At 42.4% G+C, this 20,054-nt stretch overlaps 1 protein-coding gene across 6 annotated transcripts; it reads right to left on the reverse strand.

The window, feature by feature from the left end:
* Window positions 1–1,476: 1,476 nt before the first annotated feature.
* LOC120791885 (tripartite motif-containing protein 3-like) lies at window positions 1,477–18,857 on the reverse strand. 6 transcript variants are annotated; one of them, XM_040130700.1, is made up of 14 exons: window positions 18,714–18,857; window positions 9,882–10,133; window positions 8,876–9,048; window positions 7,937–8,177; window positions 7,590–7,741; window positions 7,304–7,484; window positions 6,462–7,191; window positions 6,055–6,158; window positions 5,792–5,959; window positions 5,537–5,705; window positions 4,880–4,939; window positions 4,564–4,634; window positions 3,912–4,052; window positions 1,477–3,810 (listed from the first exon to the last, which is right to left on the reverse strand). In XM_040130700.1, the coding sequence occupies exons 3-14, from the start codon at window positions 9,019–9,021 to the stop codon at window positions 3,658–3,660; spliced, it is 2,316 nt and encodes a 771-aa protein (XP_039986634.1). In that variant the 5' UTR covers window positions 9,022–9,048; window positions 9,882–10,133; window positions 18,714–18,857; the 3' UTR covers window positions 1,477–3,657. The 6 variants fall into 6 exon arrangements, with proteins under 6 accessions (XP_039986634.1, XP_039986635.1, XP_039986633.1 ...); XM_040130701.1 differs by lacking the exon at window positions 18,714–18,857 and adding an exon at window positions 10,961–11,749 and having other exon boundaries at window positions 9,882–10,100; XM_040130699.1 differs by lacking the exon at window positions 18,714–18,857 and adding an exon at window positions 10,961–11,749.
* Between the last annotated feature and the right edge of the window lie 1,197 nt (window positions 18,858–20,054).

The raw sequence follows: 20,054 nt of genomic DNA on the forward strand, positions 1-20,054 counted from the left end.
ATAAGTTAAACTGTTAGAGTCTGTCGCATTGATGCAAATTCCAAGACAGCTGGTCTGCAATGTACAGTGACGTCTAGTAGCGGTTCCAGATCCTCTGTTTCCATCGGGAACTGTTTTCACTCTTAGCACAACGGGCACACTTGTGTTGACTACTGTAGCTTAGTGGAGATAGCCGGGGCTCTAAATCCCTATCACAACAGGGCTATGTTTCGACTGTGCCGTTAAATTTTCTTTTAGCCTTGAAATATCATATAGTAGGTCTATCAGATTTCACTTAAAGGGAACGAAAGGTTTTACCCTCAATCATCGTCTTTATTTTCAGAATTTCTCTCCCTGGTTCATTAGTTTTAAATGTATTTATTTATTTTTCAATTCACTGTTATTTAGTGCTGACACAAATATACATATAAATACATATAACATCAGTTCCTCTTCCTTTTTAACTTTGATTTGAACGTATCTTTCTCAAACCGAATGACTTGTCTGTTGTTGTGATTTGAATATACAGTAGACAAATACAGTTTGTATGTGCCCTGTTTGCATTAAAACGTTGTGCACATAAGATGAAACATCATACAAGCTTTCCATGTATCAGTGTTTCTTTGGGTTTTTGTTTTTTTTTTTCAGATCCAGGCACCGGACTGCTGTAAAATCTGATTACCTCATACTACTGTATATTGTATAAGAGACACTAACTTCATAGTCGCTACTTTATAAATGCCGCGTTTATTTGCAATTTTATTTTGAAATTGAAATCAATTCTATGCAACCTGTGATATCATATCTTCATGAAATGTTTACCCCGAGTAAGTTTTTTTTTTTTTTTTTTCAGTGCACAATCTGCTTGCTAATTTAGGTTTAACACTGTATCAATGTTCTGTGGTTCTTTTTTTTCCCCCATCCTAATACTTCGAGTGCATTCTGAGCTTTTTATGCACATGTATGTATGTACATACATAAGTATTACCTATGAATATACCATTTGGATGTTTTGGGAATGGTTATTGTTAAAAATGCATACTCTATGTGCTGTACGTATTTGTAACATAAACCAGAAGCACAATGTGGTCTGCAAATAAATAATTTTTCAAGAAAACCATATGAAATTTTGTTGTTTGATGAAACATAACATTTCAACTTGAAGTTGGGCAACGCCACCGGAAAATGTTCCTTAAACTAATCTATCAGCTCCTTTACTGGTCACTAAACCTTTTCCTTAAATTGTTTGCTAAAAATGCTCAAACTCAAATGCAGCCATATATAGAACTCTGAATACCTATTGATCCAAATGAGCAACATTCCTTTTGTTTTTTTTTTGTCAAATGCAAAATTTAAGGACTTTTGAGAAGAGCGACAAAAGGCCGGAAATAATATTACACTTAACTACTACAAATGTTTAGAGACGGCTCTCATTATTCATTTAAGGATTATGAAATCTAAATTTGTACACACAAATGTGGACCCATTATGCCTACTTAGCTCATCACTTCCTCAGTACCACCCTTCGGTGATTAAGTTTATTGTCCTAAATTACATTAAAAAAAAACAACAAAAAAACAAGATCCCCTCAGTGCAAGTCAAGCATAATGAGTAGTCCCATACATATACAAAAACTCAGTAAACCATGTGCTTTTAATACCAGTGCATATTCATAGAGAAAACAAAACTGTTTGTATTGGCGTGACACAAACAGCGTAGGGTAAAATGCTTCAGACACATCTCAGAAAGGTTGACCTTTGACTCTTGATGTCTGGGCTCCTGTTTGGCAACAAGTCAAACAGCAGATCAGGTGCTAGAAAAAAACAGCAGCTTCCCGGTTGACGTAACTGGTTAAAACAGGTCATATCCTGTAGCTCAGAGAATCCGGGGAGGATGACTGTTGGCGTTTGGGTGTTGAGCACAGTGCTGCGGGCGATTACGTTCATCAGACCAGGAAGCTGCCTTCTTACTGCACCAGGTCTCTCTCTTCTGCCCTGGCACTAGGCTTTCTTATGACATTACACAGAATGAACACTGGGGGGAGCAAGAGCAGGAACAGCTCTACTGGTACAGTTTTTTCCAAGGGAGTCATTATGTTGATGTGGTGCAGGCAGAATCGTAGGCGAGTTTATTCTAACGCGAAGCGTGGATGAATTTGCTGGCAAAGGTTATCTAATAAATTATAATTTAATACTTTTGTAACTGTTTCCTATGTGAAAGCAAAACAAGCCAAACAGGCAGAACAAACAAACAAAAATGGTAAAACAGAATTCATATTCCATCCCAATCATTTTTGTGATCTTGGATCCAGACAACACATGCATGAATAACAGTTTTCCCACAAAGCTCCCAATGTCTCACTCAAAATCTATGATGCCATCAAGTATTTAAAGTTGTTCCAATGATATGGCGATCTAATTTGGATGGATTTCCTGAGATGTGTGTATTACTTCTGGTTTGGATCTGTTAGCACTTCAATGAATAAAGCTCTTTAATTGTTAAAGGCAAAACGATCATTCCATGAACCCAAATCTTTAGCCAAGCATCCTCAACAGAGAAACTTAGAAAACTTCCTTCTCTTGATCACATCCCAAATGAAAATAAAGATGGGTTTGCAGCTTTGGAAAAGACCTGCTCATGTGCACGAACACTGATCTAAATTTTTCCGGATGTAGGGGGATATTGAATTCTGCTTTAAGGTGGAATTTCCCTTCAAGGGAGCGGGATAAAGTGTGAAGCTCCAAAGAGAAAAAAACGAAAAAAAAAACCCATCAATTTAGAAAAATAATTTGTAAATGCTGGACTAGTGTATAAAATAAAATAAATTAGCATTTTTTCCATTTTTTTTTTCCCTTTAAAACAACAGATATTAACAAAAATGATTATTGTGCTGCTTACATTAGCAATAAATATGACACACGTCTTCTTTTAAGCATGTGCTGGGTATGTTTCAAAAGCACACTTTTTAAACAGCTGCCATACACACGTTTAAAATCCTGGAATCTTTGACTGCTGCTCTGTGAATAGCCAAAAGGCTGTGTGTTTCAAAAATCAAAGCACAAAACATACTGAGTGATCAAATATACACAATATACATTTATGTATATACAGTACATACAGCAAATCAATGCACAGATGGTGGTGACACTTTTCTGTGAGATGTCGGAAAATGAGAAATTTGACATTTCATTGCTAGAAGAAGCGGAGTGCTGTTCATTTCACTGTAAGCGTTAACTAGTTCATGAGAAAAGCAACTTATGGGTACACTGCGTTGTTGCCTAGGCATTAAGATAAAATAAAACTTCATGCATTTGGACAAATTATGGCTCATTAAATACTTCAATCTATTACCTACCCTGTCCGGTCTCACAGAAAGTGTGGCGTAATAATACCATCAACAGTGTACAACACACAAAAATGCTTTTGCACCTTCTCTAAAACCAGTCTATAGCTTTCTGTCCATTACTTGTCCGATGGACGCTACATCACCCAACTTTAAAATCAACCTTCAATACACATCATAACGAGTAAACTCAGGTTCAGACACTTCATTATATCCGGGAGATCAGCTGATGTGCACATCAAAAGGCTGTACTGGAAAGGTCACTGCACCCCGTTGAATACATTGGTTCTGTCGTTGTCAGTGCTTACAGTGGTGAAGATGGCCGCCTCGGGTCTCTACTGCAGGTAGCGGTAGACCTTGAAGCAGTGGTTTCCAGAGTCTGCCACCGCCACATGACCGTCAGATGTGAGGGCCAGGCCCTGGGGGCCATAAAGGGGGTCGGCTGATGTGTTGATGTAGGACAGGAAGGACCCTGAGCTGTCGAACACCTGGTTGGTAACACAGAATGGAGGGACAGGTTGGGCAAGTGAGTGATGTGCTTACAAATTCGCTCTCTGCGTTCAATGACGTGTACTTTTCTCGTGCTGACCTGGATCCGACTGTTACCCCAATCAGCAACAATAATATTTCCGTTGGCATCTACAGCCACGCCCGTCGGGGCATTGAACTGTCCGTTCCCCTCTCCATGGGAGCCGAACTTAAACAGGAACTCCCCATCTGCATTGTACACCTGCAGAGAGATTCAACAGGAGAAGGGGAGAATGACACTCAGCTTCCACACCTAATTAAATGTGTTAAGGAAAATAAGATAATAAGCATATTGCAAAAAAATTTAATAGAAAACAACACAGCCAGTCAGGTACAAAAGCTGTTGACCTTTTAATTAGACAAATTTCATGTTTTCTGATCTGTTTACGTGTAGGTTTTTTTTTTTTGTTTTGTTTTTTTAAATAGGCTCCCCGGAAAGACATGCAACATCACTGTGGAAGAAAAAGAATGGGAAGAAAGAATGGCAGCCATAACCATTTATAAGTACCCCCAGTACTTCATTCAGATTAGTGTAGTTTAAAAAAAAAAAAAAAAAGGTAGGCACACAAAATCAAGAAACTGGGGGCGATAACTTTGGCAAGTTATATTGATTCAAATATAGATGTTTTTCCTGGAAGCCATTTATTCACAATACTTCCAATGCAGATTTACTACGGCGAAGAATGTGCACACATACTTGCAGGACACCCTACCTTGACTGAATGGTTATGGAAGTCTGTTACCACTATTTCATTTTTGTTATTTACGGCCACAAAGTGAGGACCTGGAAGCAGCAGAGGAGACAGAGAGGGGAAAAGGACAGATGGGTCATCCACTGCTTTACAACAGATGAGAGGAAATTCCACACTATTTTTGGACTTTGAAAACAAAACACACACTGGTCACAACGAGAAATCTGAGAGTTGACGTGGGACAATACGTGAGACATGATAGAGCTGATGCATCAACATGTAAAAGAACAAATATTTATTTTAATCACTTCACACTCACAGTGAATTAATTACTTACTGAAAACAGGGCCAGATTTACTAAGCTTTTGTTCCAGTGCAATGTTTGCACCACTTTTTTCTAAAAGAAAAGAAAAGGTCCAAGTGAGAAATGAAACTGAAAGAACGGGTGAGTTTCAACTGAAACACTGTTGTCCGCACAACAACTGAAGCCATTTCAATGCGGGATTCCAGACATAAAAGCAAATCCTATTAACAGTTATTTTTGCCGCCTTAAAATCTGAGTGAGAGGCAAAGCCAGGGGGACAACCATCATATCTCTTTCATGCATTAGTGTGCATAATTCATTTTTGCCCGTTTGCAGCCCTGTCGTGTACAGTGATGATCAGCTGTTTGTTTACAGTTTAGGATTATCGGTGCAACGGTAAAGAATCATTAACTGTGCGTTGACATCCATAAATAAACAAGCAGCTACACATGCATACACTAGTTAGGCTCTAAAACAAAGGCTGTGAAACATGCTGATAACTCAATAAATACCATTTTTACAAATTAACATTCCTGCAAAGTAGCAAACATAAATAAAATCTGTAAATCTGGCCCGACCACATGCCCTGACACAGGAAGCATCACTCGGTGTGCATCTCAGTCTTCTCCTACAAGAGATATCATTAATGAGAAGATCATACTGTAGGTGACTTATAGCAGCACGCAGTACCTGCAAAGTGTCTGTCTGATGTTCCTCTGGCCCCGAACTTGGTCACCAGCTTCCCATTTGATTGGAAGATGAAGACACAGCAGGCCTTATTGTCCACAGTGATGATATGTCCATTCTTATCCACGGCCACGCCTTTCGGTCCCATCAGTCTCCCAGCACCAATTTTGTTCTGTGACAGCAAAAAGGGACAGTTTGGTCAGTCAGTCGAATTTGTACAGTGCCAACGCTGCGTTCTGCCTGGCTGAGATCGTTCACCTTGAACTTGCCGTCCGAAGAGAAGATGCTAATCCATCTGTTGTCGTAGTCAGCTACGATGATGTCCCCATTCATGTCCACTGTGACCCCTGTGGGGCGCTGCAGCTGCCCTGGTGAACGCCCTCTGACGCCAAACCTCATCTTAAACTGGCCATCATTTGAGAATACCTAGACAGGGGGAAAATTCAAATGAGTCCACCGACTAAACAGTGGAGTGATTCAGTACATCTTTATTGCAGCTCGAGAGAGTAACAGACACTGACCTGTATGCACTGGTTGTTGCTGTCTGCCACCACAATCCGTCCGTTACTGGAGGTCGAGATGCCTTGTAGGTTAGTGAATTCTCCTTTATCTCGCCCTCTTGTTCCTGTCATATCAACGAGACATTAGGGTGTTTCAGAGCCACGCATGTTTAGTTCTGCTAAGCTTCACTTAAAATATCTCCCTTAAAATTTTAGCTTTTACTTGGCATTTGTACAGTGTGAACAGACTGAGGAAAGAGAGGGAACCGTTTTGGGCCGCGGAGGGGGTCGAAAACTGAACACTCGGCACCACCAGGTACTCTAATCATCCAGAGCTAGGAGTGAGCGTGTGCTTTGGTGAAAAACATTATGCAGCTCAGTCAGCGGTTGCCATAATTAACAGCAGAAGTAGCCAGTCATGCACCCACCCACTCTGTAGATCAGCTCATCCTCTATCGGGTTTTCCTTTTTCTTGGTGGTGCTGTACATGCTGGAGGGCCTGCGCACAGCCTTCTGTCGAACGTGACCTCCTCCTCCGCTGGGGGACTTCACTCTTCTCTTCACATCGTCTGGTGACTGCAGGACATCTGACGGCTTGACGGCACGCAAACGGAACGGACTCCCCCTCACAGGCTGTTCATAGAGCAGCAAAGAGTAGGTGTATTCTCCCTCCGAGCGGATGATATATCCAACCTCATAGGTGCCGTTTTTGTTGTCCACCACCTCAGCTTCGGTGCACACTCCATCTGCAGAGACGATCTCTGCCCTTAGGGCGGCATTACCGGTCTTCACCAGTTCTCCATCCTTATCTTTAGTAGTGACCGTGACGGTGGTGTGCTGGCCGACCAGCGCATGCCGCAGGCCTTCGCCGGTGGCGACGCTAGTGTGGCCCACGGCCCCTGTTGTGATCAGGACTCCCAGGTTCTGGATGGAGCGCCTCAGTCCATCCGTCTCTACCTGGCACTCCAGATGTCCGTTTTCGTGAGGATGCTCAGGAAAGCTGTGTCGCGCCAGCGCACTGACCCGCTCACCCATTTGCTTCCTGACCAACAGGACCTCAGTGGCGCTGCCATGGCTCAGGGCCTGCTCCGTGAAGTTGCAGCTGCTTTGAATGTTTTCCTTGCCCTGAAGCAAAGAGGTCAGCTGCGCTTGAAGCACCTAAAAAAGGCCCAAAGATGCAGAAGCAGACAGTGAGTGGTGCTTGTACTAAAACGTTGAATATTACTGCAAATTGTACCATTAAAAGAACAAAATTGTAAAGATCTCTGACCTTCTGCTTAGTACTGCAGATGTTTTCCACCTCAGTAATGAGAGCAGTTTTGCGCTGGTGTAAGGCCTTCTCCAGCTCGTCAAAAGTGTTACTGATTTCAGTCACTGCCTCATTTTTCCGCTCCGTAAGCTGCTTGGAGATTTCATTCACAAGCTCAATGGCAGCAGTCAACTGAGGTAGTCTGCCAGAGGAAAGCAAAGACAAAACACAACTCTTTGCAGTACTTCCAAAACCTTTCCAAAACACTGACATAATCCATAATGGATTAAAGCACTGAAAATTGTACCTGTTGCGCACGGTGTCCAGCTGATTTTTAAGCGCCGACTTGTGCTGTTCGAGCACATCCCTCAGAGGAACCGTCACGTGCTCCCTGTGTTCTCCCTCTGTACACTCCAGACACATGGCTGTTTCACATGACTCGCAGTAGAACTCCATCACCTGCAGATGGTGCAGTGGAGCGAGAGACAACCGAACATCATATTTCTGTGAGTACATTTGCTTGTAAATTTCAACACCTCAGAAAAAAAAAAAGATTTAATATGAGATCTAGAGTGTTTTCAGGAGCTTGGTGGTTGATATCTGATAGATTTCACCTACTATATAAACACCCGTTGTCCTTTTGTTTTAACTTACCTTGCCCTCATGGTTGGGGCAAGAGAGGGGCTGACAGGCTGTAGCTGCACTGGCCGACTCAAGGACATTGCCGGCCTCAGGTCGGCTGCACTCTGGGTCTCGCTGTAGCACCTCCATTAGGTTTGTGATGAAAAAATTGTTCTGCAGGGCTGCCACACCCTTCTCTGGCAAGATAGAAGTCTGTCGGCATACTGGGCAGGACAGCGTCAAAGACTGGGGAGGGATGTAGTTCTGTAGACATCTACACGGAGACAACATGTACAGAGAAATAAATTTGAGTGCTGAAGCTGCAAAACTTTTCTTTTAGTCTTGCTTAGAGGACAATGACATTCTGGTCCTCACAGTTTTTACTAGACACTAAGGAGCACCAAATTATTCAAATAACTGCAAAGTGAAGCTGTGGAAATCAGTGCTTGCTGCCAACAACGCTGTGCCATAAAGACTGCTGTCTGTTTCCCTGCGGTCAAGTTCAGAGTCGCTGGTGCCTTACATCATGCAGAAGCCACAGTGATGAGAAAACAGCTGGTGTAAGTGGCGTGATTTTAGGCCATTACACATAACTTCTTTTAACATCCCATTAATGCGACCCAGTTAGAGAACTTACTGCGAGAAGAGGGAATACAAAAAAAAACAATATAATGCACTAAACTATTTATATATATCTATTCTTTTGAGCTCAGCTTCTGAATTAAGCATTATTGTGGAAGCACAAATTCTAGCACATATTGTCCTAAAAAAAATCTTTGAATTTTGCTTAAAAATGTCTTGTGGCTCTTATTAGATTTTCATTTCATATTATCTCTCTCTTTCATTGTCTACCATTGCCTTACTGTTGATCTTCCAACTGTCATATCACTGTTATTAATTGTCAGTCACCTGAACTTTACTTTATGAAAATAGCTGTACAAATAAAGCTTGATGGACTGATTAATAGCTTACTTCTCACAGAAGGTGTGCAGGCAGGGCAGGACCTTGGGGTTGTGATAATGGTCCAAACAGATGCTGCAGACCAGGAACTGCTTGTCTATCTGCCTGACCACAGGGCTGGTGTTGCCGGTCTCGCGCTTAGCCATAGTGACGGACATTCAAAGGGGGCACGGGGACCACTTAACCTGCACACACAGGGTGGAAGAAACAGGAGAAAGGTCAACAAAGCTTTGAGGAAACATTCAAACCCGGTAAAGAGGGAGTATTCGCTTGCCCTCAGCACGAGCACAAGGAAGAAATGAGTCATAATGCTGCTAACATAATAAAACGTCATCCAAGTCCTCTTTTTTTTTTCACAAACACTCGAATAGCCAGAGGTTGTTTGACTTTTTAAGTGAAAATCCTAATCGAGCTAATGCAGTGGAAGAAAAATGAACACATGTGATTAACACTGCAGGGCAGAACTCCCAGCCAAGACAACTATGCAGTCTTGGAGCCAACGTGTCTGTGTTTGCGGTGGCGTTAGAAGTACAAAATGTGTGTATATGACTATGCTGTTAACGAAAAGCGCTTAAACGCGTCTTCTGTTTCATTCCCGACAACATTTCCCCATCCTCCGTTTTATGAGTGGATGCCTGCTGGCTCTCCGCTCAGATGGCAGAGTTGCTGTTACATGAAACTGTATCACTGGGTCAAGCACAGATTATCGCAGCATGCCAATGGCATGTTGTGCATCTGTCATATTGTAAATAAGCACATAAAGGATTACATGAACACCAAAGGCACAGGCACGCTGCTTTAATGTGGTCAATAAATACTGCTCACAAAACAGCATCAATCGGTATTTCATGTAGCGATAGCATTTCAGCCATTGGTCAGGTTTGGTGGTCAACTTTTTTTATATTGTAACATTAACATGAAATATTTTTTCTTCAGTTCAGCTGCACAAAATCAGAAACGATTAAGTGTTTGTGTTTGTTCAGGTTTTCTCCCAGAGAACTTCTGCCCTCTAACACACCTTTTGTCTCAGCATTGTAGAGAGCATGTCATTAGCCAATGGTTCCTCATAGTTTTCACTTCATTTCAGATGCTGCTCTTGTTTTCACCATCCACATCTGTGATGCAGCCTCCTCTCATAACCTTGAGTCTGCACTGTGCCCCTTGAATGAAAGCTCTCCGTCCACTTCATCTAGATTCTACTGAAGGTTGATGTCTGACAAAGTCTGTGTCATCGTGTCTGTGTCATGAAAAGCAATGACCTGTTCAATTACTGTAAAAAAAAAAAAAAAAAAACTCGTTGAGAGGCAGTTAATTTATTGTTTCAAACAAAAAGCTAATAAATCCAATAAGTGTCTGACCCTAAAAACTGGAATATATTGCTCTGTAAAAACTGTGGATTTTACATTGGTTGACTAGGAAACTAGGCCCACACACAGCTGTTTTCTCTTTTTTCTTCCTATTTTCTTTGTAACATCCTGCCCGATTGTGGTTTTAGGATGTGGACAATTTAATGTATGGTCACGAATGCTCAGTTTCTTCATAATGACTCCAACAAACGAAACTCAAAGGAAACACTGGAAGCTACGTCCTCCGCAGCATGGTGAAAATCTCTTCCTGAAGAAGGAATATAAAAACCAGGGGATATTTCTATCTATTTATATTTATAGCTTTAGATGAACCACAAAGACACAAGATGCATTAAGTAAAAATGTTAGATAAATCAGTTTGAGCCTGAGAACCGCGGAATATAACAACTTCAACTGTAGATTTCACAACTGTCATATTTGACTTGATTTATCTACAAAGAAACAAACCTAAGAGCAAACTTGAAACGAGAACAGATCCTATCTTTATCCCAAAAACAGTCTTGTGGATCAGATTATAGTACATCATTAACTGTAAAACATCATTGTTCAGTTATTGATGAAATATAATAAAAAAATTGGGACAGATTCACTCAACTGAGAAGAACTCTCTGTTAGTTTAAATGTTACATAACTGCAATTGTTAATAACCCAGTTAAGAGCCATCATCTAGATCTAACTACTCTTAAAGAAACAGACACTAACCTTTTCTTAGAAAGCAATTTCAACTCACCCATCAACTCTTTATGCGTCACAGCCCCGTGGCTGTGCAATTCTTCAGCCTCCCCACAGCTTTGAATCCACTGATCCACCAGCAGGGTTTGCAATCTCTACTTTACTTTACTTTTTTTTTTTAAGCCACAACTGCCTTCTCAGTCCGACCTGGGATGGGGTAAACTATCAGGCCTGCGCGTCATCTAGCTCCAAGGGCTAAAGCCTCCCACTCTGTCTTTCAGCTCTGAACAGCGCCTTGACAAATATAGCTAGGCCCCTTTTCTTTGAGATTAAGGAGAGGAAAGAGGAAGCTTTAAAATGCCACTCCCCGAATTCCTCCTAGTTCCTTCCCTCGACTCCAGCTGGCTGAGTTCAGGCACCACCTGTCTGTCTGTCTGTCTATAGGGAGATGGGGGGAAAAAAATTTACGGTGAGCTGGCTTGCCTGTCTCACATGAGCTAGCAGGCCTCAGAGGCAGCTGTCCCCCTATGCAACACAGAGCGGCGAGCTCTGACAATGGCATTCCAGCTTTGCTCACAGCTTACCACCCCACATCTTGTCCCCTCCCTTCACCCCTTTCCCTTCTTTCTACTGTCCTCTCCTTCTCTTAGCCACATAAAAGCACTCATTGCATCAGCGGGCCTTATCTCAGCCACAGACGTCTCGCAGATGGGGATTTTCTCAGGCACGCATGCCCCATTGTTGCTACTTTCCAAGCGATTACAAGGCCCTACTGACTAAGGGGCTCTGCCGAGCCCTTTCACTGTCCACACCAACAGCCCTTTTCCTGACCCTCTCTGCCTTTCCCCTCCCCTTTTCTCCCCTCAAAAGCCCTCCCCTCGCTGGGCTGTCTTCCCCTTCACATGGACACTGAATTGCAGCAGCTGAACGGTGACATCAGGAAGAAGCTTGAGGAGCCAAAGCCCTCAGGCTCCTCCCTTCTCGGCTGGCTGGCTGCTGCCTTTATGGCTCCAACAGCCCCCTCCCCGCCTTTGCTTCCCTTCCTCCCTGCCTGTCTGTTCCCTCAGCAGCCCTCCTCAGCTCAGTTCCTCCCACTCGCCTCACCATAGAAAGAGGATCTTTCTTTAAAGGCAGTCTCTCCCTGACAGCGGCCCTTGCTAGCTGTGCGTGTGCTTAGAAAAAGATGCATAATATGAGCAAAAAGCAAAAGAAAGCAGAGAATAATAATAAAAAAAAAACATCAATGAAATAACTGCAGATGGTTTAAAGTTCAGTTCTCTGTTATTCCAAAAATACATACAGCAAAACCGTCCTAAGAGACTGATAAATCTCAAAATAACAGAAGTAATCCATGAGTTGAAATATTAAAAATAGCTCTGACAGAAATATCATGCATACAATAACGGTGACAGTAGAGTACAGACTAGAGACCTAAATCTGCAGTATGCTGTAATGAATGAGGCAGCATGTGACCAGATATCCTCTTCAAGGCTTTGTCACAGGAACTGCATGTTCAGCACTTCACACAGATGAGGTCAATTATCCAAGTCAGTGTGCAACAGCGTTTTTCTCTCTCTGCGCTGTATCTGTCACCCTGGAACGTGACGCCGGCAGGAAAATCTACAGAACGTGAGCGTTTAGATTCAGCTGTTCGACTGCAAGGCATCTCTCGCCACTCTCACCTTGCATTACAGTTAAGTGGCTTAACATCCTCCCGCAGGGTCAGGCCCTGTCTGCCATCTGGATTACAGCGTCTCCTGGACGCTGATGACACCATCATGCCCAATCGACACGCATCTGAGTTAAAGCAAACGCCTCGCATTAACGCACATGAACGTGAAGGCTTTTACCACAAGCGAAGCACTGACAGTCACTGCCTGTTCCTAGACCAGACTATAAAGTGGTAATCCATACTGGAGATGAGTCGTTTGCGGGCTAAACTAACTTCTAATATGAATAGTTTAACTGGATTTCATTAACATGAGCTCACATTCAGAGAAAACATTGATCTCAGTTTAACCTGCTTGGATTTCGTCTGCTGGACAAGGGAAGGTAGCCATGCCCAGCTCTTCCCCTCTCCCATATGGTGCTGCTTGTTTTTGTAGTTGCGAGTGGTTTACTTGGACTAGCGGGCTGTCATGCTTTCTGCAAATCATCACTCTAAGGCTTTTTTGTCCTCCATAATACAAAAAAGTAATGACTCATGCCCACTAGTCCAGTACATTTCTCTATTTTGTAGGGTGAAATAAAAATTTTTTTGCTTGTGACTAATGGATGGAATGAGTGATGTTTTCTTTTGTGGATGAGAAAATGCTCCACTTAGAGTCAAGCAAAAATTGTCAGACTGAATAGATGATATTCTTCTCTCACCCACGGTTGTTTTTAATTATTTATGAGACCTATTACATAAGATTCTGTGGAGAGACCCCACAAAATACGACCTCTTGTGTAAGTCAGGCTATTCCTTTAAAAGGCTTCTGATTACCAAAAAGCATATCGAATATGACTTGTTTAATTTCGGCTAGTTAAAAATCAGTTTGGAGCCAAAAAAAAAACTATTTAATATGAATTTAAATATGTATTTTATTTATGGGGTCAGCTCATAAAAACAAATCCAAAAGATACAACCCACTATTTGTTTTTTAAACTTCGGATAGAAAATAGTTCCTAATGTAAACTGTTCACAACACCACCTGTGGGTTACCTTGACTAAATGGGACATGGTTCTAGAGAGATAATGTTTTTTCAAATGTAATGTTTCTATGCTTTGACCACATCAAATTCAATTCCGTTCACTCTGTTGTACTGGGGTGGTAACAGACACCTCACTGGCAAAGCTCTTGAAAACTTGGCATATAAAACATATATCAGGGCTGGGTATAATCATTGGTTAGTGAAATCATTATTAAAATATTATTAAGGATATTGTCTGATATCTCTACATATCATGATACAAAAAAAATGCATGATAAATCACATATACAATCATCAAACTGATGTTCAAAGCAATTAACTGTGTTCCATAGTTATCCACATTTCCATTACATATCTGCTAGTATTATATTATCGTGATATGATTTCACCGAAAGCCAATAAATGGCAAAGGATAAGACGTAAACTGGTCCTTTAAGCAGACTGGAATTTGTAGATTGTTAATATCATTCCCTAGCTATGACTATTCAAGATTCCAGGATGTTTGCACTTCAAGGCCCATAAAAAGTATTTTTCACTTCACTTCCTCTCCCCCTGTTTGAGTACGAGGCAAGAACCTTCAGCTGAATCTAGTATTTTCACTCTCTTTCAGTATCATCTGTTTACAAGTTTTATATAAAAACAGTTATATTATATTATATACACCATTATTTAGAAGAAGTCCTTTGCCATTCTGTTGCTGCCCAGAGATATTTCGACTGCATTACGTGTCACCACAGCAGAGAGGGCATCAGGCCAATAGACTGAACACTGAAGAGTTTCTCCAACAGTTTATCTGTGTGCTGGAACAGTAAACACGGGTGAAAGTTCAGACCTGAAGTAGGAAGTGTTGGCCCTCGATGATTGTGTGTAAATACAGACTGTAGTTCATGTTTCCATCCACGTCTGTTGTGTTCGTGCCCCCGCACATGTGTCATCATGCAATAATTGCTCCTGTGTACGCTCGGCCTGTGCAGAGCTAGGCTAGATCTAATTTTGAATAAACTCACCGTTTCTGATAGAGTTTTCTTACGTTTTAATGTAGCACGTAGAGTGTAACTGAGACTTACCACAGGGACTCATTACTGTTCATAATGACATTAAAAAAACAAAAAAAACACGTGAACTGCTTTCCACATTACTGTAGATGTCACATATCCTCTGCACTGCTGCAAATATTTTATCTGCTTGAGATTTAACTTTTCACATTATTTATTCAAAAGCATTTAAGATTTTTTTGGGTTTGTTTTTTTTGGTCTCACTACACAGTACATCAATGAATACTTGGGATCCTTATCTCAATTTGCAGCAATATCTGATGGAATCTAAGTCAGTCACAGGTCAAGCATGACTGATGGCATCGACCCATTAGTACTGGCAATAACAATCCCAAGATGCCCCCTTGTTCTGTTTAGAACAACAAGGCTGATGAAGACCTGAAAATGAGACACCGAGAGAATCAAATCTCTCAAAGTACATTTCTGTGCTTTGGAGAGTGTTAAGGGGCTGCTGAGGGGCCAGCGAAGGTGCCTGGCTCTACGATGACTCATCAATCATTACTCGTACAACACAAAAAAACCTCCACTCCTCAAACTAACAAGCTTCCCTCACACTTCACTGCATCAGATGAAGGAGCCTGTCTCGACGCATCAGTCTCTGTCAGAACGGTCATAGCCGCGGACGTTGGGTTTCACATAACGAAAGAACAACAGACATAATGTGGACATAATGTATAAGGCTTTTGAGAACAACAGCAACTCAACATTAAAGACACAACTCAATTTAAACCGCTGTTTGTGTCATGCAATAATATTGTCCTGGAGGTCATCGTATCCATAACTGGGCTCAGTGTTTGCATTTATATTTTATGCTCGCCTTACTTTCTGAGTCTGAGTGCATAGGAATACATTTGCATAAATATTTGCCAGACTAAAATCTGCCGAACAAGCCTGTACATTGGTAACATTAACAAAGTGCAGAATTTGACACTAATTGTGAAGTGCAATTAGTTACTGTACCTCTAAGAACAAACACTGTAGTCGTCTTATATCTTTTTTTCGGTGCAGACGTATGACTGATAAGATCTGACAACTAAAGCAGAGAAGATGAGAGAAAGTGACCACATCATGTCAAGTACGATAGTCAAGCAGAGTTTTTAAAATCAACACTGACACAAAAAGGGCGTCGGGAGACATGTGTGTCTCTCCCTATGTGCCCACGATCACCAAGGCTGACAGGAGACAATGCGGCGTGCCAGCAGTGTGTCTGCAGGCACAACGTGCACTGCAGATGTTATAAGAGGACGATCAGTGCAAAGGCACAGGCTGCTGCCCGCGACCCTTGTCCACCTGCGGTAAGAGCTACAGCGGGACTGTGGTGTCTCATATGGCAACTCAGATGGTCACATAATGTCTCGTACATGTTGTCCTGTTCAAATACAGCGGCGATGTTTTGCTTGACGACTGGATCACCAATGGGCAGTGGGCACTGCGAAGAATTAGTGGTGTGGCAACTTTTAAAACAAAACGTAAATGACCTTACAACACGACAAGTAAATGTTTAGAATGTACGACGAGCTGGATGTGACTTTGGCATGACAGTTTGTTGAGCAACACAAATGCTTAGTTGGATGAACTGTGCTGTATCTATAAAATATGTGTGAGAATTGTAACATTCGAATAACGGGGATGTTGTGTTACATCGTGCTGACTTTCACTGAATTAGCCAAGCCTGCGTTGTGTTCAATGCCGTAACATGTTAAACAGGATAAACCTTAACCTTTAAAAATGTCTGTCATTTGTCGTTCCCGGACGCCCTGCGTCACCTGTGCTCAGCTTATCTTTCTATACTGCCAAATACTCAGAGACATTAAAAAAATATACTGTATTTCATTAAAAATACGGATGGCATTTAAGTGCAGTTGCGGAAGTTTTACGGATGGAATAACTCATCATCCCTGTACCCCTCTGTGCAAGGATCATGATACTTTTTCCTGAACTTATTGATGTAAAATTTGGACTGAGAAATACTGCTCTGCTGCCTCCTGAAGTCTCATCTAATATTTATTGTATCCATTGTGTCACGTCTGGTGTGACTTCATCCTTTTTCGAAGGGCTGCGATATAATTATGATGCCCAAGAACTTAGAAGAAGATGCCCTCAACTGGTGAAAGTGCTGACTTTAACGAAAATGGCCTAGCCAGGAAAATCCATCTTAAAAGGGGGGCAAATGGCAGAGTCTGATGATTAGCTTTGATCAACCTTGAGTGTAGAGCTACAGTCAACACAGTATAATGAGCGGAATACAATCAATACTGGTCAATATGCATATGCTATCCTGGTCTGCAAATGTGCCGTGAACAATCTTTCTCGAGGAGGTGATAGTAGAAAAATCAAGAAAAGTAAAAGCTTGTATCAAATTACTTAACATGATTGCCTTTGTTCCGGTACACAGCGATAGAGTTCATATCGGAACCTATGAAGGATCAGTTCAGTCTATATTGCCCTGCATGGGAAATGTGGTTTTCTACAGACCTTATGGTGGGAAGTAATTAAGGTCATGAGGGTGGTATAAAGATCCAAACTTATGTACTTTATTGAGTCCGTTTAATGAGACAATAAATTTTAAATTTAAAGGAGGGGCCAGATAAATTATTTTAGCTGAAACTGAATCTGATTAAATTTGGTTTCTACCATTTGATTTAAATGCAGAGGTTAAGAGAATAACACCAGTAAAATTCACTGTCATAGGACCCATTTACACGCGGGTGATAAAACCTGAGATGAAGTCATTAAATCACTGAATATGAAGGATCAGGATCAATTTATCTTGATCAGTCTTTCTATTCACAACCCATTAATCAATCTGCTTATCTTGTCATTTGCAGAGGGAACTGATTTTGACAAGAAGGGTCCATGCTACATCTACGTTACTGCCACATGTCGGCCTTTGATCGAATTAGTATTCAAAAAGGTCTTACTGGTCACTTCCAAGCCAAAATATGAGCTCTGTTCCTGGCAGACTACACGTACACACCTACACATTAGTTCATTTACAAAAGATGCCTTGAAACAATTCATTGTGGACTAGTACTGTACGACCAACATAGCACCTCGTCTGTACCACACTTTTCTTGCCCTGTGCTGCCGGCCCTGACTACTTAAAGAACACAGAGCCCATGAACACAAACTGAGCGGCGCCCCGAAGCCCTAATACAGACATGTAACCCCTGCTAAGTACGTGCCCTCAGGTTCAGCATCCAGGGCCGTCTGCAACCTCCCCGTGACCCAGTGCAGGCAGCCAGCAGAGCAAAACCTGCCAAACCTTGCCATCAGCTGAACTAATCAAACACGTGACCTTTTAAGGTGAATTTTACACAAAGATGAGCCATCTTCAAGAACAAAAGACCAATCAGTGGGGAACCTCTTAACCGTCTGCTCACGGTCTAGGCCAGAGGTGTAAAAATGATGCATTGGCTGCTGCTGCTGCTGCTGCTGCCGCCGCTGCCTGTGCTGCAGTACAATGCAACACACAGAGTAAACGCGCTGATTCACATGTGACTCACACATGCTGCTTCCCAGCAGTATACCCCATACAAATTCAGATTTAGAAAACCGATGAAAGGTCACTAATCCTTGGAAACAAAAGAGCACGTATGCTTGATCACAGAGCCCAGCCCTCAGACTGCAGCAGAGATGCCCACCTGCTACAGAGCGGCAGCCGGGGCTGCCTCCGAGCTAAAATGGTGAAGTGTGTGGGCTGGTTGGGGAAGCAGTAGAGTGTTTTAATGCAACAGTTGCTCTTCAACGAGGCCGGAGTAAAAATGCTTTTACTCTTTGTTTTCCATGACTGAAGAATGATAAAAATAAAATAAAAACACAGAAAAAAAAAAAAAAAAAACTGAGTATATCACAACAGGAAAGGACACCATGGTTAATAGGTAAGGCCCCTCTGTGATTTACCAATGCACAGATGCTGGTCGGGATGGAGTAGTAAATTATTCATCCGCTCCCATCTCAGTCATTGTATCATCGAGGACTCCAGATAAAGGCACCAACAAGGTGAGAAAGCAGGAATACGTTACCGTGAAATGGAGAAGTGAATGGCAGGATTGTACTCACATGAATTCCCAGCAGGAGGAAGTGGAGTGTCAGCATTGCACGCCGCAGAGAAATCTTCCCATTGTCAGTTTCCCCGAGCCCCTACGACAGAATCCACGGGCCAGGCGACAGAAAGGAAAGGGCAGGGTCTGTCTGGGAGAAGAAGGGGACAGTGAGGAAGAAGGGAAGGGAAAGGAGGAGATCAGGGGAGCGGCCTGCACGCGGTATTGGTCAGATGGCTTGGTGGGAGGAGTTGAGGAGCCCAATAGCGCGTGGAGGGGGCAGGGAATATGCAAAAGAGATGAAATCTCAGGAACTGACTGAGGGACACAGTCTGTCTGGTGCAAAGGGGTTTGGCTTCCTTAGATAACACCCGGTTCCCCTTAAAAGGACAAAGGATGCAGTTTTTTTTTGTTTTTTTGTTTTAATACCTTTGAGCTATGATTTATTAGGGCTCAAATAACTATTGGAGTGTAAAGACAAAAGGGATATACCACCGAATAAAGCAATCAAACAAAACCCACTGTGCAGTGCTTTAACAGTTTCACGGCCTGTTTCATGTTATATTCCCTTTAACTGTAAAAAGGGAAAATTGCTAAGTACTACGTAGACTCTATGACAGCAGGGAAATAGGAGGGTGTAGGGGAAGGCAGGGAGATGGGTGTGCGCAATCAACAGGGGAGTCCCGCTTCTTCTGGTAATACGGTTATTCGGTTGGAGTCAGGTGGTGGCACGGGGGTTGAGGTCAGGGCACTTCACGGGTGTATTTGAATACATAATAACACAGGCTGTGCGTAGAGAAGAATAAAAAACAAAACAAAAAACAACTTCCACTTAAAAGTGCCCGAAAGAGGTATTTGAAAAACAAATCAATTAGCTCAAGCATAAGCTCAACGGGTGCTAAATCTCTCTCCCTGACAGTTTAGGTGTAGGGGGGGAGCGAGGGATAGGTCAACGTGGTTGCTCCAGGTAGAGACTTACGACGGGGAGGATGACAGAGAAAGGCATGAATGGAAAAGATGGCCCTGTATTGTAATGAGGATGCGCCGTGTGAGGCTGCTGTGGTGGTGGTGCAGGCGGTGGGGAGTTTGTTGGGGATGGGGCTGGGGCTGGGGCTTGTTGGGGGGGGGGTTATTCTGCAACGTGGAGTTGCCATGGAAACTGCTTCCATCCTCATAGTTTTGTCAAGATGGCTGCTGCAGTCTGGCAAATAGCAGCAGCAGCAGTAAGCAGGTCACACAATACAAACTATCGGTGACTCTCAACCGCCAACACTGACGCATCTTGAATAACTTATAACAAGGTAGGCTATAATTGAGGTTCATGGCATATTAATGACCGAAGAATCCAAATGTCTTACTA

This window comes from Xiphias gladius, chromosome 7 (genome assembly GCF_016859285.1).
Source record: "Xiphias gladius isolate SHS-SW01 ecotype Sanya breed wild chromosome 7, ASM1685928v1, whole genome shotgun sequence".
Taxonomy (NCBI): Eukaryota; Metazoa; Chordata; class Actinopteri; order Istiophoriformes; family Xiphiidae; genus Xiphias; species Xiphias gladius.